Source organism: Malus domestica, chromosome 15 (assembly GCF_042453785.1).
Source record: "Malus domestica chromosome 15, GDT2T_hap1".
NCBI classification, from domain to species: Eukaryota; Viridiplantae; Streptophyta; class Magnoliopsida; order Rosales; family Rosaceae; genus Malus; species Malus domestica.
In genome coordinates, this window is record NC_091675.1 from 46,571,289 (window position 1) to 46,597,299 (window position 26,011).

General features: G+C 39.1%; 2 protein-coding genes across 2 annotated transcripts; both read right to left on the bottom strand.

The window, feature by feature from the left end:
- Window positions 1-955: 955 nt before the first annotated feature.
- Window positions 956-1,342, bottom strand: LOC114821417 (cysteine proteinase inhibitor 1-like). The gene has a single exon (XM_029093509.1). The coding sequence runs from the start codon at window positions 1,340-1,342 to the stop codon at window positions 956-958; it is 387 nt and encodes a 128-aa protein (XP_028949342.1).
- A 4,088-nt stretch (window positions 1,343-5,430) lies between these two features.
- On the bottom strand, window positions 5,431-13,520 carry LOC103436347 (small ribosomal subunit protein uS10m). Its single transcript, XM_029094849.2, has 2 exons — window positions 13,387-13,520; window positions 5,431-6,167 (listed from the first exon to the last, which is right to left on the bottom strand). The coding sequence occupies exon 2, from the start codon at window positions 6,133-6,135 to the stop codon at window positions 5,803-5,805; it is 333 nt and encodes a 110-aa protein (XP_028950682.1). The 5' UTR covers window positions 6,136-6,167; window positions 13,387-13,520; the 3' UTR covers window positions 5,431-5,802.
- Between the last annotated feature and the right edge of the window lie 12,491 nt (window positions 13,521-26,011).

Consider the following 26,011-nt stretch of genomic DNA (forward strand, 5'->3'; position numbering starts at 1 on the left):
ATGAAAATAACCTCTCCATCTGTCTTTAACCGCAATCTCTATAGCAAGAACCTTTCCATCCTCATCCTTGATGCACCTCACTTGGTTTAGGTCCCTTGTCTTCTTTTCCCTTGCTCTAGCTAGTTTATAGATATCCAACTCTCCTTCTTTGGTATCTAGTTGCTTATACATGTCGTCATAAGCCGCTAACTTAGCTTCTCTCACAGCTTTCTTTGCCTCTTGCTTCGCTCTTCTATACCTTTCATCATTTTCATCGGTCATGTCCTTGTATAAGGCTTTACAACATTTCTTCTTAGCCTTCACCTTTGTTTGTACCTCCTCATTCCACCACTAAGATTCCTTTTGGTGTGGAGCAAAGCCCTTGGACTCTCCTAATACCCCTTTTGCTACTTTTCGGATACAACTAGCCATGAAATCCCACCTTTGGTTAGCTTCCCCCTCTCTATCCCACCCACACTCGGTGATTACTTTCTCTTTGAAAATGACTTGTTTTTCTCCTTTTAGATTCCACCATCTAGTCCTTGGGCACTTCCAAGTCTTGTTCTTTTTTCTCACTCCTTTGATATGTACATCCATCACCAACAAGCGATGTTGATTAGTCAAGCTCTCTCCCAGTATAACTTTGCAATCCTTACAAGTTATACGATCCATTTTCCTCATTAGAAGAAAATCTATTTGTGTTTTTGACGACCCACTCTTGTAGGCAATCACATGTTCTTCTCTCTTCTTAAAGAAGGTTGAAGCCTGCATGTGCATGCACTCACTTTGACGAGGATTGAGGAAGAGCCAATCTGGCTTACCGGGCTAATTAAATTGTCATCCCTGAATATTAAAAGTGTACTCCGAAGCATTCGAAGAATAAAAAATGTAGCAGCTTTATTCTCAGTTCTTTTATATATCAAGGCAATTCACATATTCCTCCACTCGAGAATCATATCATGGCATGCAGCAGTCTTTAGTCCTTTATTTTCCGAAAAGTTTTCACTTGTAAAATCATCTTCCAAGGATTGTATTTGTAAAATAAGATACCCTTATAACTTGCAGCAGAGGCCTTAGGCAGCGATTCATCCTTGGCCTTAACTATAAGTTCATAGTATGTACCTCCTAAAAGCAATGCGGATCTGCCCGAAACCACGCGCTCAAACACCAACTTCGTTTTCGCTTCCTTGTTATGCTCTGAGACTGAGAACTGTGCAAGTTTTATAATCTCTGGGTCGGTGGTGTTTACGGTTCTCCAGCCCCCATCAAACTCTTGTGGGGTTATGTCAGCGTCAGCCAGGGCGACGGTGAAGGGAAGGATGGCCAGCGCAACAAGTGCGAGCAGGCAGCTGACAGAACGCATCGCGACTTTGATTTGTATTGGAGTTCCCTAAAATTCTAATGTTATTTTAGTTGTTCGACTCTAGTCCTCGTGGGAGTGGGAGAGACATGTTTGTGCATGATTTATATATGGCAGTGGTTGGGCACGGACAAAAAAAGAAGAATAATAGACGAGTAGGAACTCCTACTCAAAATTCTTAGTATTTTAATCGCAGAGCTTTATGTTTATGATCAAAACCATTCATACTATGAATCACATTGTAAAGATCATCTCTGCAAAACTTAAATTAAAACTAAAGTCGTTTAGTCAATATATTATAGCAAATATATAGACGGTTCATAATATTTTTACCAATACTGTTCATTTGTTTTTAAATAGTTTGATGATTGAACGGCCTTTGTTTTAATTGATTTATTGTAGATGCGATATTTATATTGTGATTTATAATATGAACAGTTATGATTATAAACACAAATTTCTATAAATTGACAACGAACAATTTTGAGAAATTTGAGTTGAAGTTCCTGCTCATATTTGAGTAGCTCAGTATTGTTCAAGAAATGAAGCAATCAAAGGATGAATTTGGTCAATTATTTTTCAGATTTTGTTTCTCCAATGGAGAATGAAATTAGGTAATAAGAAGTAATTGTGGATAGTTATTTCAAGATACATTGCATAAGTAGCGCTTTAATAGATAATATCTGATTCATATTCATTTATTTAATAGATGATATATGATTCATATTCGTATTCATGGAAATTTTGATTAATTAGCATACAAATTAATTTGATTTTTTTGTTGATAAGAAACGTTTTAAGCCCCGTTTCATGTGGGTAATGAATGCTATTGATATAGAAAAGTGTTGGAAATCATTTCAAGAAAACTAATAGCCAAATCTGCCAAACTGAATTTTGGCATATATATCACTATTACATTTGTTCCAAACTAAGTTTATTTTCAATTACTTTGATATTTCATAGACGTAGTACGCAGACACATAGAACTACATATCAAAACTTTCATCAAATTATGAGTACCCAAACTAATGTGATTGTGAGATTAAAAGCAAGCCATGCTGCTAGAGTTTTTGGACTATCAACATCACAATACTAACTTTTTGTTGGAGAACAGAATCTTACATCGATCATATGACTACAATTAATATACGAGAGTTTTCACTTCTATAATCACTTAGGTTTTTTGTTGATGCTGGTGGTGGACTTGCATGCCCTGTAAAGTTTATCACATTTTATTTCATTGGAAGTCTTAAGTTTCTATCAGTTTCTTGAAACTTTTAAAATTTAATCTAAACATATTAAAAGCCCATTTAGAAATTTAAGCGAAACAAGGTCATTATGTCAAGAACAATACCTATTGTTTGGGTTGAAGTTGGGCATTGGGCCAGTTCGAAGCCCAATTATTTTAAATTCACTGGGTTTGTTTAGTGGGTATTTAATTTTAACACAGATGAATAGTAGGCATCCCAAATTTAAAAGTGCTTTTGACGTGGCCTGATTGGGCGGCAAGATCACCCTTGTTCACAATGTAAAAGGAGATATGCAGTAAGGTTTTACTGAGAAAAGCACTTTTCAGTGGCAAAAATGTGGATATAAGAGGATCAAGCTCAAGTATCCAGGTGAGAAACTCATCATCTAACAAAAACTCATCAACTACTTGTGCAGAATTGAGAACTTACTTTGGAAGAAAGAGGCAGTTTTTATAAAGGGGTAGCAGAGAGATAGAAGAAATGACACTAACACAACATACAAAAAGACTTCTAAAACTCTGCAACCTACTTTTCATACATTTGTTTTGTAGTTCAAATATTTCTTCGTATTTATAGCTCTACTACCTCCTTTGTAGTATTGATATCCTGCAATAAAGTTTTCTTCTCAAAACACACCTTGTACTAGTCATAAGAACATGCCTGAATAACATCTAAACTTACCTGAATAGGTTTAAACTTTGCATGATTGCCTGTATTTATCATTTACTTTTAAGTTATTTATTGTCATTTTGGCCAACACTTTACAAGTATTTACAAGCTTTTACCTTCGACTTTTACTTATTCTTTGTTTCGATTTACTTTTTGTCTTTACCTTGCAAACTGGCTTGGATCATTTATGCTTAGTTTGTGGTTGTATTTTGACATTCAACATAAGGAAAATATAAAGTAGATTAAACAAAAACAATGGCAAATTGTAGAGATTAGAAGGTACCTGAGGGTCGAGGAGTGAGTGCTGGAGAGGTTTCAGCTTATTCCAATCATTGGGCTATAAACTTTGAGTACATATCTTTGAGCATGATAATCTCAAATCTTTTGAGTTTTTAAACAATCTCCCCCCCCCCCCCCAAAGCTTCTTCCAATAAACTTTGGGTACATATCTTTGAGCATGATAATCCATTTAATGTCTATTAGTATTTTAGTCATCTTTTATTTATTTTTGTTTAGTATAACTATCTCAAGTTTCAAATTTTATATCTCTATATTTATAAAATAAAATAAAAACAGTAATTTTTGTTGCATGGCTTTCATGTTGCATGGAGTAGGTTTAGTGATTTTTCATTATTTATTGGAAATTAAATATTTTTTGGTTAAAAATATTCATAAAAATAAATTTGGATAATCTACATAAATTCTATTTTTTTAAAAGTTGTAAAAAAACAAATTAGGTTAAAATTATTATTTATTAATCACGGTCTAAAATTATAAGCCAAAATCATTGAAGCAAAAAACCTATTTTTGGGTTGGAACCTAAATTTTCTATGCTAAATATTTATGTTTTAACTCACAACATTGCACATGGTCTAACCAGAGAAAGTTTAGGGCTTTTCTCCTCTTTGGGTTTTATTGGGACAAACTCCTCTTCAGCTATGGGTACTCTTCTATTCTTTCTTTTTTCCCATTGTATAGAAAAAGGTTTTCGCCGATTTATGCAAGAAATTTGGATATATATTCTTTCTATTTGGTTGCATATTTGAAAGTTGGTTGGTGAATGTATTATGTACATACTATAGTGAAGTTCTAAACTTTTTATGAATAGCTACTTTGTTCCTCACCGTTAGATTTCAAGTTCTCCATTATATTTATGTCGGGTGAACAACCGGTGAATCACTAAAAAAGGTAAAACGATTTTTCGCTCTTCACTAAAATACATCGGCTAATGCTGCAAAATGACATTTTCCATCTTAAGCAATTTTCACCCATGGAACTTTGCCATGGCTAAACCCTTAAATTCACTCCTAAACCCCCTCCATCCATCTTCTCCGAGCCATGGTTTGTTGAGCCTTGGCAGCATCCATGGCAATTCTAGCCCCAAGCTCACATGCATGACAAGTACTATTAACAATGGGTGAAGAGTGCATAAGCATAGAAACCTATTCTAACTTAATCTACCCAGTTCAATAATTAATAAATAATTGAATTATAGGGCAATTACTATTCACAATTCGTGAAGAGTGGCAGAGAAGCCAAGATAGTTTACCATGAAGACAGTTACTATTTACAATAGGTGGAGAGTAGTTATTGCCACAAGTCCACTCCCCAAATCCACCACGTGACTCACCATAACTGTAAAAAGGCAATCGACTATATATAAAAGTTTAGTGACGATAATTTTTTTTTTTTTTTCAAAGGGGGACAACGACTGTCTCCTTCTAAAGGTCGGAAAGACTCACAGAGACATTTCAATCTCTTCCTGGACACAAGTCTGGCTTCCACACCAGCAACGGATTTCGAACTCGAGACCTCCAGTTTTTAGTTTGAAAAAAACCTCGCAATTCACCATTTACCACTGGACCACCAGCACGTGGTTTAATGACGACCTTAAATTCGATTAGGAGGTGCGTAACCTTAAATTTGATTAGGAAATACTCTACCGCAAATTTGATTATTATATGGACGAAATTATTCTTCGAATATAATGAGGTATATCAACACACTCTATTTAATTAAGCTATGGAAGCCTACAATCTTTTTTCCCAGATTTTCCATTTAAATATGGGCACCTCTCCCAGACAGTAGTGTGAATCAGGTGCCAACACTTCTTCAGCAGCAAGTTATGAGCAGTTTGATAAGAAACATTCACGCAATCAAAATACGCCAACATAAAAATCCTATCCACTCGCATTACCACGAGCGCGAAGAGGCTATTTAGAGAGAATGCAATTGTTTGTAGATAGCAAATGTTCTGTGACACATCTAACCCAAGCTCAAGCGCTGAATCATAATTGCATCGACCTCCAATCATAAGTAAACAAATACTACTGCAATAAAAAGCGATTTTGAATCGTCGTATCTTCTAAAAACAGATTACAAACTTGCAGAACTTACTAGAGATCAACCTCAATGCCTATCTTCATCAACATTTGAAGTGCTCCTCTTTTTCTCATCTTGTCTTCCTATTGAATTAAAAACAGAACCATCCAACAACGCCATGGAAGTTCAGGTTCAGCAAAGGGTCAATGCCAGGCTCTTACTTCAAAGCAACTTCTGGAGTTTTTCCTTATCCAAACGGGTCTTGCAAGAAAACTGGAGTTCATATTGGGCTCCAAATATCCGCTGGCGTTTTAACCAGAAGAACTTCTTCTGCAATTCATGTGTTTCTGTGTTTATGACCAGGAACTGTTTCTTGACATTCATTTCAAACTGTTCTCTGGACTTTTTATCAACATGAGGTGATCGTAACACAGTGTATAAGACTCGTGATTCAGGCAATGCAATCTTCCGTGTGTAAGGTGGAAGCCCCCAGTTGATGTTCTCCGTTAATGGGCGACCAAATGATCGAATGGCTATGCATATCTTGGCGGCCATTACTTTCGCTAGTCTTTTTCTTTGGCAGAGTCCTTAAACAATTACCAAACAAATCCTAGTCATAGAAATCACAGTGATATACGGAAGCCAATGATTTAAAGAACAATGGAAAACAATATCCAATCTGGCAATTTTCATAAATGTTGGGATTTGAGATGAAAATAAACTCACAAATAGAGCATATTCATATCTTTACCAAATCACCCATGGAAACTTATGAAAACAAGGTAAAACAAAGAACTCATCTCAGGACACTGAACGCCAAAATATAAATCTTTATTAACAGTATTCATTTGAAGGTTGAAGTCAAAATCACAAGTCCTATCTTCGACATATTTTCATACTTTGAAAGTTGTGTCATACATTATTGTCTATACAACTAAAGTATATTAAAAATTAAAATACTAAAATAACACAACTAAAATAACTTAATTTATATTTAGACAATCATTCTATGGGAGAATGAAAGAATGAAAGAACAAATGACTGCAATAATATGATGAATTCTTCTCACTAAGACACATCAAATATTAATTCGTCTTCCACTATATTTTTTTCCTTCTGGGCAGAGAAGACATTACTAGAAATTTGGTCTATGACAACACTGCATAGGCATCAGAAAAGCAAATAGGCATCGAAAAATTAAATGACAGTCTTATATGTCAAATGATATCGCCGCTTCGTACTGCCGATGCTATTTATACATGATATAACATCAGAGGTTATATATCCTAATGTGTATTCCATTTTCAAATCCCCCCGGGACGTGATTTGCAGATAACTGCTGATATCTTATGAAACACACAGTCCCCCTATTCCCGCTCTTCTGCTCATGCCCTAGAATTTGACTATCCCTCAACTCTCGCCGCGCTCTCAGAGGCCAATGACAAATTTTTACCATTTTCAACACTCATTCTCTCAGCTCCTTCCTCTTCAGTCTTACACCCCTGGCACGTCTTTAAATCCAATACCCAGAAAACCCAAATCCCGCCTCTCCCTCCACCCTGTATCCCTATCCCCTCACTCAAAACCCATATCAATTCTTGAATCCCGGCAACCCATACTGAAAGCCACAGTTACATAGCCGTATGAAAAACCGTAAACTAATTCTATGGGTGAATGAAAGAAGTACAAATGAATGCAATATCAAGATGCGTTGAATAAGTCATATATCGAACATCAATTCATCTTTCGCCATTATTTTTTATTTTTTATTCAAGATGATATTCCTTGGTGTATGCTTTTCGCAGACGATATAGTGTTGATAGATGAAACTCAGGAAGGGGTAAATGCAAAGCTTAACCTTTGGAGAGAAGTGTTGGAATCTAAAGGTCTTCGCCTAAGCCGATCAAAGACAGAATATATGGAGTGCAAGTTCAGTGCAAATGGAGGCCAAAACGAGTTAGGGGTGAGGATCGGAGATCAAGAAATACCAAAGAGCGACCGTTTTCGTTACCTAGGATCTATCTTGCAAAAGAACGGAGAATTAGATGGAGATCTCAACCATAGAATACAAGCTGGATGGATGAAGTGGAAGAGTGCATCCGGCGTGTTGTGTGACCGCCGTATGCCACTGAAGCTCAAGGGAAAATTTTATAGGACGGCAATAAGGCCGGCGATGCTGTATGGCACAGAATGTTGGGCGGTGAAACATCAACACGTACACAAAATGGGTGTAGCGGAGATGAGGATGCTTCGTTGGATGTGTGGGCACACGAGAAAGGATAAGATTAGGAATGAGGATATCCGGGGTAAAGTAGGAGTAGCCGAAATTGAAGGAAAGATGAGAGAAAATCGGTTACGGTGGTTTGGACATGTGCAAAGAAGGCCTACTGACGCTCCGATTAGAAGATGCGACTATGGGACAGAGGTTCAGGGCCGAAGGGGTAGAGGAAGACCTAGGAAAACTTTGGAAGAGACTCTAAGAAAAGACTTAGAGTACTTGGATCTAACGAAGGACATGACACAGGATCGAGCACAATGGCGTTCTAAGATTCATATAGCCGATCCCACTCAGTGACTTGGATTTTCCAAGTCTCCAACCGAGAAGTTTTCCTCACTCGGGAAATTAAGGGAACACTACCCCAACCTACATGCTCCACTCAGAAAGCTTCAACATACAAGCTTCAACAAAAGAAAATTCAAAGAACTTAGCGAAGAAGGCTTTGGTGTATTTAACACAATACGTTGAAATGAAGGAAAGCTTATTTATTGATATCCCCGATAAGCTACAAATATGTACATATACATGAGTCAAAATAAACACACAAGAGGGAGCCTTCACAAAGGTTGCTTAGGAGAAGTCTCAGCAGTCGGTAGAGCCCCAGAAAGAGAAGGCACCGGAGGGGGATCATTTGGAGCCTCAGTACTGGACAGAACCCTAGAAGGAGGAGGCATCAGAGGTTGATCATTCGGAGCTTCATTACGCGGTACAGCCCCAGAAGACGAAGGCAATAAATGCCTTTGGAACAAACCCACAAATCTCTGATGATCAAGTAAAACCTGACCATCAGTTTCCTTCATTTGGTCAAGCTTCCTCTTCATGTTTGTAGCATAGTCATGTGCGAGCCGGTGCAACTGTTTATTCTCATGCTTGAGCCCTCTAATCTCCTGTTTGAGACTCATCACTTCAGCCGCCAATGATTCAACTTGGCGGGTTCGAGCAAATAGGCGTTGGGCCATATTAGACACAGAACCTGCACACTGAACACTGAGAGCCAGCGAATCCTTAACAGCTAACTCATCAGACCGTTTGGAAAGTAGTCTGTTATCTTTGGGAGTGAGAAGGTTCCTGGCCACCACCGCAGCGGTCATATCATTCTTCATCACGGAATCCCCAACGGTAAGAGGACCAGTAGGGGAGACGAAGGATGGGCGCCATATGTTGTCTGGAGAAGGCGGGGCTGCCTCTTCAACAAGGTTCAAGTCAAAACGACGGTCGGAGGGGCCAGACATTTTCAAAGGTGTTGAAGAGAGAAGAGGTCGGACAAATCAAGATCTTAGAAGTGCAAGAATGAAGCTTCTACTGGTGGAGATTCAAGTGTGCTTTGGAACTTAATGCCAGCCCCTATAAAAATCTGCACTCGACGGAGCTTCAAAAATCGAAGAGGCGCCTGCTCAGAAATCGAAGAGGCGTTTGCTTTCTCAAAAGCTGGGCTGCTTAGAGATTCACGAGGGTTGATCTCAGAAATCGAAGAGGCGTTTGCTTTCTCAAAAGTTGGGCTGCTCAAAGACCACGAAGGCCGATCTCAGAAATCGAAGAGGCGCTCGCTTTCTCAAAAGCTGGGCTCCCCAGAGACCACGAGGGCCGATCTCAGAAATCGAAGAGGCACCTACTTTTCCAGCCTTGTCAGCACCTGTCACACGCACACTCAGCTTTGCGGAAATTATGGGCATTCTGTCGAAGACTTCTGGGGAAGTAGAAAACACATGAATCTTACTGTTCAATCACCCACTTCCCACACGCAACAATAGCTCATGGGTACCACAGATAATTTTGCCAAAGTTCTCTGCCAAAGTTGAGCACGTGAAGCTTGCAGCTCCCATTACATCGCTCTGACCAAGAAGGGTAAAAGAATAGCAAAGAAACAGCACTAACAAAGTTTAGACCCATAAATTTTGAAGGTCTAGCTACCATATTATTACCCACAAGGGTAAAGGAACAGTACAACTGCTGGATAATTGGAAAGTCCCTGTGTGTCAACCTCTGTGCTTCGTGGCAAGGTAGACTAGCAAACATGCCCAACCTTTACTCACATTCGAGAAAACACTCCCAATAAGATTGCTTGCTCCAAAATCGAAGAGGCACCGTCCTCCGAATCTCGAGAGCCAGACTCCCAACATGACTACTTTCTTAAAAATCGAAGAGAGGGTAAAGGAACAGTACCATTGCTGGATAATTGGAAAGTCCCTGTGTGTCAACCTCTGTGCTTCGTTGCAAGGTAGATTAGCAAACATGCCCAACCTTTACTCACATTCGAGAAAACACTCCCAACAAGATTGCTTGCTCCAAAATCGAAGAGGTACTGCCCTCCGAATCTCGAGAGCCAGACTCCCAACATGATTACTTTCTCAAAAATCGAAGAGACACTACTCCCCGAATCTTCGAGAGCCAGACCCCCAGCATGATTGCTTTCTCAAAAATCGATGAGGCATCGTTCTCCGAATCAATCGAAGAGGCGCTCGCTTTCTCAAAAGCTGGGCTGCTCAGAGACCACGAGGGCCGATCTCAGAAATCGAAGAGCCACCTACTTTTCTAGCCTTGTCAGCACCTGTCACACGCACACTCAGCTTTGCAGAAATTATGGGCATTCTGTCGAAGACTTCTGGTGAAGTAGAAAGCACATGAATCTTACTGTTCAATCACCCACTTCCCATACGCAACAATAGCTCATGGGTACCACAGATAACTTTGCCAAAGTTCTCTGCCAAAGTTGAGCACGTGAAGCTTGCAGCTCCCACTACATCGCTCTGACTAAGAAAGGTAAAAGAATAGCAAAGAAACAGCACTAACAAAGTTTAGACACATAAATTTTGAAGGTCTAGCTACCATATTATTACCCACAAGGGTAAAGGAACAGTACCACTGCTGGATAATAGGAAAGTCCCTGTGTGTCAACCTCTGTGCTTCGTGGCAAGGTAGACTAGCAAACATGCCCAACCTTTACTCACATTCGAGACAACACTCCCAACAGGATTGCTTGCTCCAAAATCGAAGAGGCACCGCCCTCCGAATCTCGAGAGCCAGACTCCCAACATGATTACTTCCTCAAAAATCGAAGAGACACTGCTCTCCGAATCTCGAGAGCCAAACCCCCAGCATGATTGCTTTCTCAAAAATCGAAGAGGCATCGTTCTCCGAATCTCGAGAGCCAGATACCACAGACCACTTTTTCAAAGTGCTCTGACAGAGTTAAAACATGTGAAACTGGCAGCTCCCACTACCGTGCTATGACCAAGCAGGGTAAAGGAATAGCATTACTACTTGTTGTTAGGGAGACTCCTATATATGTCGACCTCCATCCCCAACGGACAGGCAAACCTGCAAAAATGCTCAACCCTTCATCATATCTGAGAGGGCACTCCCAACGAAGCCTTTCGAAATATTCAGCTTTCTTTCCCCCCGATAATACCTCTGCAAACAAGCTATACTAGAGCAAGAATATCTCATATCATCAGGGTTAAAAGCAAGAGTATCCCATATCATGCTTTTTCCCTGTCTTTTCCTTTGGCCTTGTTTTTACCTGCAAGACAAGGAGAAAGAGAGCAATCAGTCAGCACTTGGAATCAAGCTTCCAGCTAGGAACTGACTGCCTGGAACCCCTTACCTGATTACTTACCTGGCATTGCTCTCGAGTACTCATCTTCAACATCTTATGTTTCCAGGGAAGATTTCGCATTTGCTTGAGGAACAGATAGGGCAAGTGCGAAGAATACAAGGAAGCATGTGGAGACAAGCGTAACAGCACACGTGCCGATACATCCATTACTCTGTCAAAAGCAAAAGTATCCCATATCAGCAGGGTGAAACGTACTCTAGATTTGATGGACTTGTTTTGACCCTCAAATTCTTCAGTCGGCCTTATACTCTGGAGGAAACCAGAAAACCCTCCAGCTCAGTTCAAGAATAAGCCTGTGGAAAGTTACTTCTTCAAAAGCAAAAGTATCTCATATCATCTCTTCTCATTTTTCTTCTCTTTATCCTTCATGCTGCTGCAAGATGGGGAGAAGGTGAACAATCAGTCGGAGCTCTGATTGCTTACCTTGTCTGTCACCTCTTTCAGCAGACCCCCTAGCTCGGCGACTTGGGGGACTCTTACTACATGGTTTGTATCGCGCTTGACCAAGCTTGAAACTACAAGTAAGCTTCAAGTGAAATTGATACATTACCTTGTGCATCTCCACCAGTTGAAGATACCACCCCTGGATGGAGGAAGAGTACTTCCAGAGAAGATGCCACATCTACCTATGAGACAGATAAGGCAAGTCAAGACGACACCACACTCCGATACTTAGAAGTTTCGTGATTACGAGATCATTCTCCCACAATATTTCCTAATGTCATTTGTACTAAATCATTCACTTGTACTCACTAAAGGAGAGCTTGAACCTATGTACTTGTGTAAACCCTTCACAATTAATGAGAACTCTTCTATTCCGTGGACGTAGCCAATCTGGGTGAACCACGTACATCTTGTGTTTGCTTTCGTATCTCTATCCATTTATATACTTATCCACACTAATGACCGGAGCAATCTAGCGAAGATCACAAAAAGCGACCGTTTTCGCTACCTATGATCTATCTTGCAAGAGAACGGAGAATTAGATGGAGATCTCAACCATGGAATACGAGCTGGATGGATGAAGTGTAAGAGTGCATCCGGCGTGTTGTGTGACCGTCGTAGGCCACTGAAGCTCAAGGGAAAATTTTATAGGACGGCAATAAGGCCAGCAATGTTGTATGGCACAGAATGTTGGGCGGTGAAGCATCAACACGTACACAAAATGGGTGTAGCGGAGATGAGGATGCTTCGTGGGATGTGTGGGCACACGAGAATGGATAAGATTGGGAATGAGGATATCCGAGGTAAAGTAGGAATAGCCGAAATTGTAGGAAAGATGAGAGAAAATCGGCTCCGGTGATTTGGACATGTGCAAAGAAGGCCGACTGACGCTCCGGTTCGAAGATGTGACTACGGGACAGAGGTTCAGGGCCGAAGGGGTAGAGTAAGACCTAGGAAAACTTTGGAAGAGACTCTAAGAATAGACTTAGAGTACTTGGATCTAACGGAGGACATGACACAAAACCGAGCGCAATGGCGTTCTAGGATTCATATAGCCGACCCCACTTAGTGGGAAAAGGCTTTGTTGTTGTTGTTGTTGTTGTTGTTGTTGCATACAAGACATTTCAGTTTAGCAAACAACAATATCACCCAAACAGAAAAATCCTCAAACACCTTCCAATCATTCCCGGAAGCGCAGCAAGACTACAAATTTGATTCAGATCCACGGAACTACGAACGGCAGATTCAATTACCGATAACTTTCAAATTTTTAGCCTGGACCCAGTCCAAGTTTTTTTTTATTTCAGATGGAAATTTTCAGAAATATATGAGATTTCAAGCTTTCTCACTGACCCAATTCAGATTTTGGATTCAATTCACTGACCCACACAGACTTACAGAGTGAGCAATATTATTCAAAATCTGAGGCAGATTAAACAAAAACAATGGCGGATATAGTAGAAGGTACCTGAGAGGGCTGAGGAGTGAGGTTCGGACTTTGAAGCCGTCGTGCAAATGAGTGCCTGAGTGGGTTTAGGTCTTTTCTGTTTTTCAAAACCAGAAGAAAGAATGAAACCAAAGAACTGGAAATGGAGAGGGTGAGCAAATATAAAATGGCCCAGGCCTGTAACCTAAGTGGGTTGGGCTTTCTCCTCATTTTTTACTATCAAAATCTATTAGAAACCCTACTCCTCGGAACCAGGTTCGAATCTGGCTTGGCTTTTGAGTGAAGATGGGTTGGTGGGAGGACGGTAGAATGAGTTGCAAACTTAGACGACCTCAAGTAATTGACTCTACGCCGGCCTTGGGAGCCTTGATCAATTGCACAAGATGTGGAGCTAGTTCATGTGATCGAGGTTCATTTTTTCTTTATTTAGTGTACACCAACTTCAGAGTTGCTGTAAAATATGGATAAAGATGGAGTATTTATCCTCAAAATAATAATAAAAAGGCTCTTTTTTTCTTGTATTATAATATCAAAATATTCATGCATGTAATTTAATCTTAAACTTATTTTTGTGCCTATTAGTTAGGATGACAATTTCGAACATGACGGGCAAGCCAAATCGAAAATAAGACGAAATAAATGAATTTAGGTTTGTCATAATCACGTTCATATAACAAGCATGTCAAACTGTTTAATATTGCTAATAAACAGTTCGTGTAGCGGGTCAATCAACTTAATATGAAAATAACACATTTTGATACGTAATTGTGTTACCCATTAATCACTGTATGATTCATTTAACCCATGTAACACAAAATAACTCAATAAAATTGAAGGTGAAATTTCAAGTTTAACCTTTTATTTGATGTAAACAATATACTTTATAGGTAATCTTGTACTATTGAACATTAAACGAGTGAATCGTGTCATTATCGTGTAGCACATTCATAAATTTTGTTATTTCGAGTTTGAAAATAAAATGACTCAACAAATAATTGTGTCATGTTTAAATTGATCGTAGCTGTGTTTGTATCAAATTCGTATTGACACGAACATGGACATGTAAACACAAACTGCCCCATACTTATTGCCAACTAAGGAGCATGGTCTCAACAATACCAACAACTAACCAGTTAATGTTGTGGCCTATATTTAACTGACAAGGGAGAGAGAGGGCACGACAGAGAGAGAGAAAGTGGAGAGATATGTGTTTATAGTGTTGTGTAGAGGATGTGTTATTCCTCCTACACAGTACCTTTATTTATAGTAATAAGGCAGGGAATAATCTTTCTCATCCAAGGAATACAAGTCCTAATAGGGAAGAATAACTAGAATCAAATCTAATCTAGGATTTACACAATCATACTTAAATACAAAGTTTATAACACTCCCCCTTGAGTGTGTAAATACTCAAGTAGATTTGGCATCATGTAGAGTTGAGGAAGTCGACTCGTCGACACTGATTATGGGAACACGTTAGTCTCAAATAAGGTAGGAACTTGCATATGAAACAAAGTCTCACAAAAAACCAATGGCTATGGCAAAAACCTGAGTAGGGACAAAATCCATAGTCTAAGGAAAAATGCGTGAGAAATGCAAAATTAAATGAAACGTCTATGGGATGTCATCGGGGATATGATCAACTCAAGGTGGGTGCTTTGTCAAAACCTCATTAGGTAACAAAAACACAAAGGGAAAAATGCTCCTAATCATAGGGAAAATAGCACATTAAGATCAAGCAAGTATACTTCAGGATACTCCCCTGAGTTTAACATAATTCCAAAGAGAACTAACAACGTTACAACTCAGAAAGTTTATGCATACCTATTCCTTGAACAAGCTTCTAAAATGTTGCATTCGATAGTGATTTGGTGAAGAGGTCGGCCAGATTATCTTGTGAACGAATTTGCATGACTTCAATCTTCTGATGCTCTTGCTGTTGATGTGAGAAAAAGAACTTCGGCGCAATGTGCTTGGTGTTGTCTCCTTTGATGTAACCCTTCTTAAGCTGTTTGATGCATGCTGCGTTGTTTTCATAGATCGTCATCGGGACGCCAACAACGGGTCAAAGATCACAGGAGCTTCGAATATGGCCCACAACTGTTCTCAACCAGAAGTATTCCCAAGTTGCTTCGTGTAAGGTGAGAATATCAGTATGGTTAGACAAAGTGGCAACTAAGGTATGTTTAGTTGACCTCCAAGAGATTATGGTGCCTTTAAAGGTAAAGACATAACCCGTTTGAGAACGTGCATTGTGCGAATCAGATAAGTATCCTGCGTTAGCATAACCAACAAGGCAAGAATCTATTCGAGATAAGGGGGTGCGGCATCACTCGAGGATCCTTAGGGATAAAACAAACCCAAATTCGTAGTACCCTTAAGGTAACAGAAGATGTCTTTAACACCAGTCCATTGTCTGCGTGTTGGTGCATTACTGTATCTTGCCAAAATATTAACAGTGAATGAGATGTCGGGTCTAGTGCATTGAGTTAAGTACAATAAAGCATCTATCACATTTAGATAAGGAACTTCAAGCTCCAAAATCTCTTCATCATCCTCATTCGGACGGAAGGGATCTCATTTTACATCTAACGATCGAACGACCATAGGAGTACTCAAAGGCTTTGCTTTATCCTCACTAAAGCGGCGCAACACCTTCTGGGTTTAGTTCGATTGATGTACTAAGATTCCATCCGAATGGTGCTCTATCTCAAGACCGACACAGTATCGAGTCTTTCTTAGATCTTTCATCTCAAATTCTGACTTAAGGTGCGCTTATGTTCTCTTCAGGAGTTCCAATGAGGTTCATATCGTCGACATAAACTGCAACAATCGCAAAACCGGAATGTGACTTCTTAATGAACACACAAGGGCTTAGTTCGTTGTTCACATACCTCTGACTAGTCAAATACTCACTCAAACGGTTATACCACATTCTTCCGGATTGCTTCAAACCGTAGAGTGAACGCCTCAACCGAATTGAGAGTGTGTTCCAGGGTTTGAAAATATTTGATCTAGCCAATGTAAGTCATTTAGGAACTTTCATATAGATTTTCGTATCAAGATCCCAAAGAGATATGCAGTTACTATGTCTTCAATTTTTTAGAAACTACCAAACTGATAAGGTAGCGAAAAGTAATCACATCTATAATAGGTGAATAAGTTTTGTCATGGTCAATCCCGAGGCGTTGTGAGAAGCCTTGCGCAACAAGACGAGCTTTGTAACACACAATTTCGTTATTCTCTTTACGCTTCCGAACGCAAACCCATGTGTAGCCAACGGGCTTCACATGTGGAGGAGTAGGAGCTACAAGTCCAAACATCTTACGTTTCGCAAGCGAATCAAGATCGACATGGATTGCTTGTTTCCAGTTTGACCAATTAGTTCTACGTCAACATTCATCAACGGAACAGGGTTCAATGTCATCGCTCAACATGATCTCAGTAGCTACTGCATATGCTAATGCATCATCGATGATAATCTTATTTCTACACCAAACATCATCTAAGCTAGCATAATGGACCGAAATCTCAAGATTCTTGGGATGTGGATTCATCTCTTCAAGGACGTTTCTGTAATCTAGAATTTCCTCATGAGTTGGATAGAATGAGTAGGTGACAATCGAACTCATGGTAGGCTTAACAGGAGCCTATGCAATGGATTTTCTCTTCCAGGGGTGTGAATCATTTGAACTAAGTGGTTTGCCATGCTTTTGTGTAAGGGCAGATGATTGGCTAACTGCTAATATACATGGATCGGCTAAAATGATCGTCTGTCAAAGGTTCTAAGCAACGAATGATTGAAGGAGAATCATATCCGACATAGATTCTCATCCTTCACTGAGGCTTCATTTTTGTACGTAAGGGCGGAGAAATTGGCACATAGACTGCACAACCAAAAATGCGTAGATGCAATATGTCGGGTTCGTATTCGGTAACCAACTGAATGACGCTATATGGTTGGGTCACAATAGGTCTCAAGCAGACCAACATGCATGCGTGCAATATTACATGGCCCTAAACGGCGATCGGGAACTTGGTAAGTATGACCAATGATCGAGCAATCATTTGTAACGCTTAATGAATGCCTCTGCTAGGCCGTTTTGGGTGTGAACATGGGGTACTAGATGTTCAACTTCAACCCCAACTGACATGCAATAGTCATCAAAAGTTTTAGATGTGAATTCTCCAACATTATCCAATCGAATAGATTGATTGGATAATCAGGGTGGTGAGCCTTGAGCTTGGTAACTTAAGCCAATAGTTTGAAGAATGTAGTGTTCCTTGTGGACAACAAGCATACGTGTGACCAACGTGTGGAAGCGTCAACCAAAACCATAAAATATCTACATGGTCCATGTTGAGGGTGAACCGTCCACAAATATCCCTATAACGCCCCAACCCGAAAATTTTATTTCGGATACAAATTTCGGTGATAGGCCAAAATTAAACTCTTGTTTAACTAACTATTATTAATCAAAATTCTTTATTTAAATTTCTTAAACACTCACAAATCTATAAACAGAATTTACTTACCAAAAACATAAGATTAGATTTTCAAATAATTCACTAAAATTTCACTTCTTCAATCAAACTCCCAACAAAAGATTAATCTTAATTATTTAAGGCTACATCTAACCCCTGTTAAACTACCTACGTACCCTTGATACAGGATCAAGCATTTTCTAGTTCACCATTCATTCTTTTATCCATTTCCGAAAATAATCTAGAAATGAAAATATTCAACATTTACTTTCACAATTGAATAACCTCAAATGGGTACCAATTACGAATTTAAAATATCAAAATCTGCATGAAAAGGCAGCGTCGGCCCACTGGCCACGCGCCGCCATAGGTGGCAGTTTTTGATAAACGGAAACCCAATTTTTCCACTAACTCTAAAAGTTACCAAGTCATACCTGGGCTGAAGTGCAATTCGTCCGGGAAACACTTGAAATCAGCCTTGGACAGCCAGAAATCCTAGAAATAGGTGTTCTCGATTCGACCTCAAAACAAACTCCGACACTTCAAACATTGCTTGGGCTTTGTTCCTGACATTGAGGCAAGACTATTGGTGGTGGTGACAAACGAAGTTAGCTTCAAATTTTGGTGAATTGAAGCCAAAACCGTTGAACCCCCCTGTACGGTTTCTCTTGAAATCCACCAAAATTCATAAATTTTTCAGGTGAAAATGGGAAAGAGAACGATTGAGTTCGAAGTAAGGATCATTTTGGCATCGGTCCCGTTGTTAACGGTGGCCGAAATAGGAAAATCCGGCCAGGTCGGGTCGGCGGGTCATAGGGGATCCAGTTCTATCTCCCACTTCTCCCTCATTTTTCCTTCTTTTCTCTTTACCCGATTAGTCCCCGTTTCCCCTTTTTCTCTCCCGCATCACTCCTTTTCCTCCTCTCTCACGCTGCCATCTGGCAGCTTCCAGACTTTTTTTATTTTTTTTATTTAAAGCCCTTAATTTCTTCGTTCCAACTCCGATTCCCAAACGGTTTTCGCCCACGCTTTTGTAGGGTCAAGCTTTATCCAATTATATCAAGAAATACGATAAAATATATGAGGACAAAATACGTCCTCGTAAAATTACATTTAGTGTATTTTTGTCTTTTCCACTTATCAATAATTTTTTCGACGTAAATTATAATAAATCCCGGAAACAAAATTCTAAAATTTCTCTAATCAAATTTTCATAACCATAAATCTATTTATTCTCAATTTACTCCACATATTCATATATTTTAATTTTCAGGGTATTACAGTCCCCTTGAATCATCTGTAGAAAATAGGAGGATTTAAACGAATCTTGTCATAAGAAGGCTTAATAATAAGTTTTCCCATAGAGCAGGTTTAACATGTGATTCCTTGAATCGAACCTCAACTTTGGGTTAGTGGATGCCCATGTGATGATTTGAGGATACGATGCATCACTGTTCGTCCAAGGTGTCCCAAACGATCATGCCAAAGTGTAATTTCATGCCCGGTCCCAGAGGTAGGGCCAGCCGCATAGTGGTTCTCTGTATGGTCGTCATATACAGGCCACTCGGGATACACTTCATCTTCTCTAGAATACGCTTCTGGCCATATTCGTAGGAAGTGATGCATAAAAATTCAACTCCATTTTCTACATAGGTTTCAACGTGGTAATTATTATCTAATTATTGTCTCGAACATCTTTAATGCTCAACAACGTTCTTCCGGAACGTGAAGAATAAAATGCCTCTTGAATGGTCAAAATAGTGTCATTGGACAATAGTGTATGAGTCATTCTGTATCCTTCGATCAGGTTGGATAGACCTGAGAGGGTTGTCAGAGATTCATTTTTAGGTACGAAGTTGGTGAAATAGATGCGTTCAGGCAAAACAGTGTGCATGGTGATAGGAGCATATTTATACGTCTTAGTTTAGCTTGTTCTTGTGCATTTATAGTGTTTTTCCTTAGTAAAGTAGTCTTTTAAGCTAGTTTCTTGTGTTTTCAGGTTTTAAAGACATATTACATAAAAAGAAGCAATTTGGAGCCTTTTGGAGCAAAATGGAGCTTGGATTGGATATCACATATTTGGAGCCAAGGGTTTGGACGAAAATGAAGATTTGAAGATGATGATTCCTACTTGAGCAAGGATTCCTAGTTGAAGTAGGAAAATGCCTAATTGAAGAAGCAATCCTAGTCCGAGAAGGAGTCCTAATCAATCAAGGATTCCTAATTGAAGATGGATTCCTAGACGAATGAAGTTTCCTACTCAAACAAGGTTTCCTACTTGGAGTAGGAAATGTAAACCCCAAATGGCATCAAGTTGCAGCTACAAGGAAAAGATTTCCAAGTTCAAGAAGGAAAGGTTTCCAAGATGAAGAAGGAGAAGAATTTCAAGTCAAGGGAGGATTGAGACATGTTTTCCTAATGCTAGAAGGACTCCTAAGTGTTGTAGGACACAAATGAGAAGTTTCTAGAGTGTGGCCCTCCTTGCCGTGAGTTCCTACATTTCCTATCAGTTTTGGGGCTTTCTAGAAGCCCTATCCCTAATCCCTACATTGGTGCCGCACCCTAGCTTCTAGAAACCCCTAGTTCCTTGCCTTGCAAGGCTTTCTAGAAGCCTTATCCTTCCTCTCCCTATCCAGCCGCACCTTGGTGGACCTTTTCCCTTGTGGATTCTGATTTCTAAGCCTAATTCCTTGTGGATTTGGGTTATTCAAGTTCATATCTGATTTACCTAGGGTTTTAAGTGCCTATAAATACTCATAAACCCCCTTGGCCGAAGGCACCACCTCTCACATTCATAAATCACTCCACAAAATCAGAAATTCGCCCAAACCTCTCCACACCCTTGCTGCAGCCACCAAACACCCTTCTCCCTAGTTTTTAAGTTCTTGCCGCACCTTCCCCTTCCCCTAAACACTACTACATCCTTCCATAACCATTCATCTATACACCTAAGGCCCTAAACCTGTCCCTAGACCCTTTGCCGCACCAAGGAGGAGGAGAAGGAAGCTTGGAAGTTCATGCAATTCAAGTTCGCGTCGCTGGAATTTCTAGGTGTTTCTTTTGCTTTGATTTCAATGTTTAAATTCAATTCTCTTTGTTTTGTGTGTATGAGGAACTAAACCCCCCCTTGGCTAGGGGGGATTCGAAATACATGTTTATGCTTGCGATATGATTTGATTACTTCTAATTGCGTTTCATAAGTTGTGAATTCAATTTACTTATCTATGTGAATTACATTGATTTGTGTGTGTTGGTTGAGAGTGCACGCTTAATTATCATGCATAAGTTGAATGCTAGGATATAAGGAAATTTCACCTAATCGTTATGGACTTATATTCACAAGTAGTAAAGGTTGATGATCTTAATCGCGTTAAGTAAATTCTTGGCATAAGTTTCATGCAATCATAGTAACAAGTGCTTTGTCAATGCTTATGGTTTTCATAGAACTTAATGATTCTTGCTTGTATCTCTATTATGCAATCATGTAGGGGACTTGTGGGGAATGCTTTGGGTTGTCGTATGCAATCATCCAATTCAATAACGTTAGGAAAATCTGAAGGTTAATTTAAGCGGACCTAATTAACTTGGGGCGTTGAGAATTCATGGGTTATTGAAAAGCAATTGGAAATCGTTTTGAATGCAAGTATAACATGTGTGGAGATGAACCCCTTAGCTAGCTTACCATCCATTCATTTAAACCAAATTCGTTTTAAAATCTGTTTTGATTTACAAGTTTATATTTTGTTTTCAATTTCGTAAAAACCAAATCCCCCTTTGTTTTCAAGTGTCAAATTAGTTAGAAAGTGTGTTAGTTTGTGTTTTTAAGTGTTTTGAGTCAAGTTAAAACCTATTTTCGTCAAAATCTTGTTTAGAGCTCAAAACTGCCCAGAAAGTGGTTTTAAGGCAGTTTTGAGTGTTTTTGTGTTATTTTGAGTCTTTTGGTTTGTTTTGGTGTTTTAAGTTATAGTTTTACATTCTTTGAGTCTAGTTAGTGTTTTAAACTTGTTTTTACATTTTTGAGTCAATTCCAAGTGATTTTGCAATCCCTCCTAATCCCCGGCCTAGAACGATCCCTACTTACATATTTTGCTACAATTGATAAAAAGAGGGTTTAATTTGTGTGCTTATATATTTCGCATCACATGGTTGCACTATCTACCAGATAACTAACTTTCCTACTAGTCATACCTAGAATAAAATTAATTGAACCGATCACAAGCATAAAAGTTCGAAAACTTAAATCCATTCAATTAATTTTTTTAGAGAAAAGTTTATGAACTTTAGGTTCATAATACCTGCAAACAAACACATATATATACAGAAATATGCAACAAATATATGCAAGTAGGTCTTCGGGCCAAAATTATAGGTTGGATGAAATTTTTTTTTATATATATATAAACCTATAAGGCTTAAAAATAGGCAATAAAATTTGGTGGCCCACAAATTTGGGGTCCAGGCCCAAATCTAGGATGGAAGAAGCACGAGCCTAGCTGCAGGCAGACCCAGCGTCACACGAAATAGGGCTGCAGACGCAAGTCGAATGATAGAAGGCCCATACGCACAAATCAATAAGAGCCCATACAGGGGCTGATCCGGTGCGGTGAGGTGCATGTGAAATAAGGGCCTTATACGGGGGTGGTATCCAGTGCAATACGGGCATGGGGACACCACAGCCACATGGGCTGGTGTCGCAAGCTGGCCGAAGGGATGGGCTGTTGTGGGCTGCAACATACAAGCCCAATAAAAACCAAACTTTGTTTGAGTTTATGTCGAGAAGAACCAAAGCCCAAGTGGGCTCGGTCTTGAACCAGAAACACCCAACCGTATGCTGGGTGCGCTCGTTGGGGAAGAAAACCGGACTCGTCGCTTTTGGCGGCAGAGTTGGGGTCAGGAAAAACTCGGGTTGACAGTTCATCGTAGAACCTTTTGTTAGGTAACGAATAGTGAAATCTCAACGTCAACAATCCAAGAAACCCTCAGATTCAAGTTAGGGTTTTCGAACTCCCATGAGATTATGAGGAATCTCGGCCACGATTATGGCAGAGACAACTTCATGTCATCAAGAATTGCAGCCATGGTGGTTGAGGATACATGCCATGCTTTCGTCAAAAGAACAGTGGCGACGCTGATGATGACGTCAGGTTTGGGGGTTCTGGGTTCCAAGGCGTGAAGCTGTTGTATCGTGGGTTGGTTCAGCTCCAGCGGGTCAGGCTGCTCGCCTGGCATGCTGGGCTCGGTGGCTTGGCGGCTCGACGGTCGCGACTCACTCAGTGGGAGAGGTTTTCAATTAAACCCTAATCTATATTTTTTTTCTTTCAAAATATCAATTATGCATATATAATTCAATATTGATCTATATAATTTCATGCAATATCCAAGATATAATTTTAATGCATGGACAAATATTTAATACAATTCATGACAATATTAATTCACATAATTCAACAATTATGGATATAATGTATACACAGTTTATGTAGAATCTAAAATTCGAAAAACGTAAAGTTGGGTCATGCATTATGGTGAATGTTCATGCTATCAGGCTACAAAAATATCAAGATAAAAACCATTGTTTTGAAAGAACCTGATTGCGTGATGATATTGATGAACTGGTTTGATGCAGAAAACTTCCACGTCAGATTCCTAAGCGCAGCGGTATGAGCGTGCTGATAACGTGTTGTGGCCTATATTTAACTGACAAGGGAAAGAATGGAGATATATGTGTTTGTAGTATTGTGTAGAGGATGTGTTATTCCCCCTACTCAGTGCCTTTATTTATAGTAATAAGGGAGGGAAGAATCCTTCTCCTCCAAGGAATACAAGTCATAATAGGGAAGAATAACTACAATCAAATCTAATCTAGGATTTACACAATTATACTTAAATACAAAGTTTATAACAATTAACACTTTGTTAAAGAAAAAAAAACAATTAACATACTGATGATATCGTTTGCAAAAAATATCACTCAATATGATCTGAAATTTTGGAAATTTTTTGCTCAAATGAAAGTGAAAATAGTGAGGGAAATCCAATCTCTATTTAGCTTTTCACACACCCTCTTAAATTTTAACCATAGAATTTGATAAATCAAACAGAATTAACGAAGATGGTGTAAAAAGCTAAAAAATCCACTCACCAATTTTGAAAAAGTTAAAATTCAATAAGTAGAATAAAATTTCTTCATCATAGACAGTATCAGGTGGCAATGCTGTTCTTCAGCATCAGTTATTCATATGAAAAAAACCAGAGGGCCACTTAAAAATTGGAGGAGAGAAATCAATGAAACTAATCATGCATTTTCTGCTTACAACTTTCTTGATATTGAGGACAACAAGGCTTGTTTTCCGGTATATAATAAATGGGAGTATATACTAGAAAATGTTGCAGTCGCATTTAAAATAGGAATGTGATTTTGTAAATAGGCCTACAATGGGGTGAATCAAACACACCTCACAATTAAATCACTCTCTCTTCTGTCTCAATACCGCCGACCCCTCTCTCTCTCTCTCTAAACCCTTAAATCGTTCAATCAAATAGGCTTACAACACGTTATCGGCACACTTTTGCCAGAAGCTGAGGAATTGACGGATCATAGGAGGAGGCTATCTTCCACAAAATTCAAAGGCTTATATTTGTTTTCTGCTAATCAGGTACGGTTAAAATAAAAGAAGATATTTGAAACGTCCACAAAGCATGAAAACATTCCCCATGATGCATGATCCCATCTATGTTTATATTTTCCTTACGATATATATATATATATATTGTTATATTATATATGTTCATTTATTTGTCTATATATATATATATATATATATATATATATATATTTGTTTCATGCATTACACAATTTTGTTGGGCCTGCTTCCATGCCCAATCCCTTGGCCCAAATGCCAATAGCCGTTGCTACTAGGCTCCCAAATTTGGCTTGTGGCCTGAAGACCACTCTGTGGGCTGTTTTGCAGCTATACCCAACCCGAGCCCATTCTTTTGCTCACGGCACCCATCCCTATTTTTTGGGCTATGGTATTTTAGACCCAATAATATTATTTTACTTCTACAATATACCCTGTATGGCCCGATTTATTGAATTAATTAAAAGTGACATGCAATCCATTAATCTGATAATGAATCCAAAATTACTGACCTGAAGATCACTTTTGGACATTAACGATTCAATAATTTATTTATATACTTTGATCCGTTGACATACTTTTGTAGTAACGAAGCTGTCGCACTTGAGTTCCCGAAAAACCTCAAACCCACTATATTTAAATTAGTATATTGCATTCTGTGTTTCTTACAGGAACATCTCATTATGAACTAATTGTTCATAAAACTAAATTGAACCTGTACTTTCAAATTTAGTGCCTTTGAAACCCGAAGATTTCATTCAAAACATACCACATGGAACCTGTAGTTTTCATGCATAAATTAAACCAATACATGTCTATAGAACCTATTTGTTCTATGATATATGTCTATGGATTACCATATGACTAATCATGTTTTTCCCTTCATTTTAGGGACATGTCGAACTTGAACAAGCTCGATTTCTCCGCTCTAAAAGTCTTCGAAAGAAACTATTTGAAGTGGGTTCAAGACGTGAAGCTCTATCTAACTGCAAAGGGTATTAGAGCCATCATCAAGGCATTCGTCACCGATAAACTTGTTGACGAAGCTCAGATGGCTAATGCAATGATCTTCATTCTAAAACACATCCATGATGCACTGTAGACTGAGTACCTCGCTTAGGAGGACCCACACACCTTTTGGCTTGCTCTAGTCGACCGTTTCGATCACCAGAAAGACATATACTTGCCTGAAGCAAGACACAACTGGCAGCATCTTCGCTTCTAGGACTTTAAGTCCGTGAATGAATACAACTCTGAAGTTTTTAGAATCCATTCACTGTTGAAATTCTGCAAAGTGGAACTAATAAAATCAGATTTCCTGGAGAAGACCTATTCGACCTTCCATGCCACCAATATTGTCTTGCAACAACAATATAGGGCACAGAAAGTCACCAAATTTTTTGATTTGATCTCTGTTTACTTCTCGCTGAAAAGCAGAACCAGCTTTTGATGAAGAATCATCAAGCTCGACCTATTGGCTCAAACGGTGCGCCTGAAGCGCATGCAACCAATTATAGTAG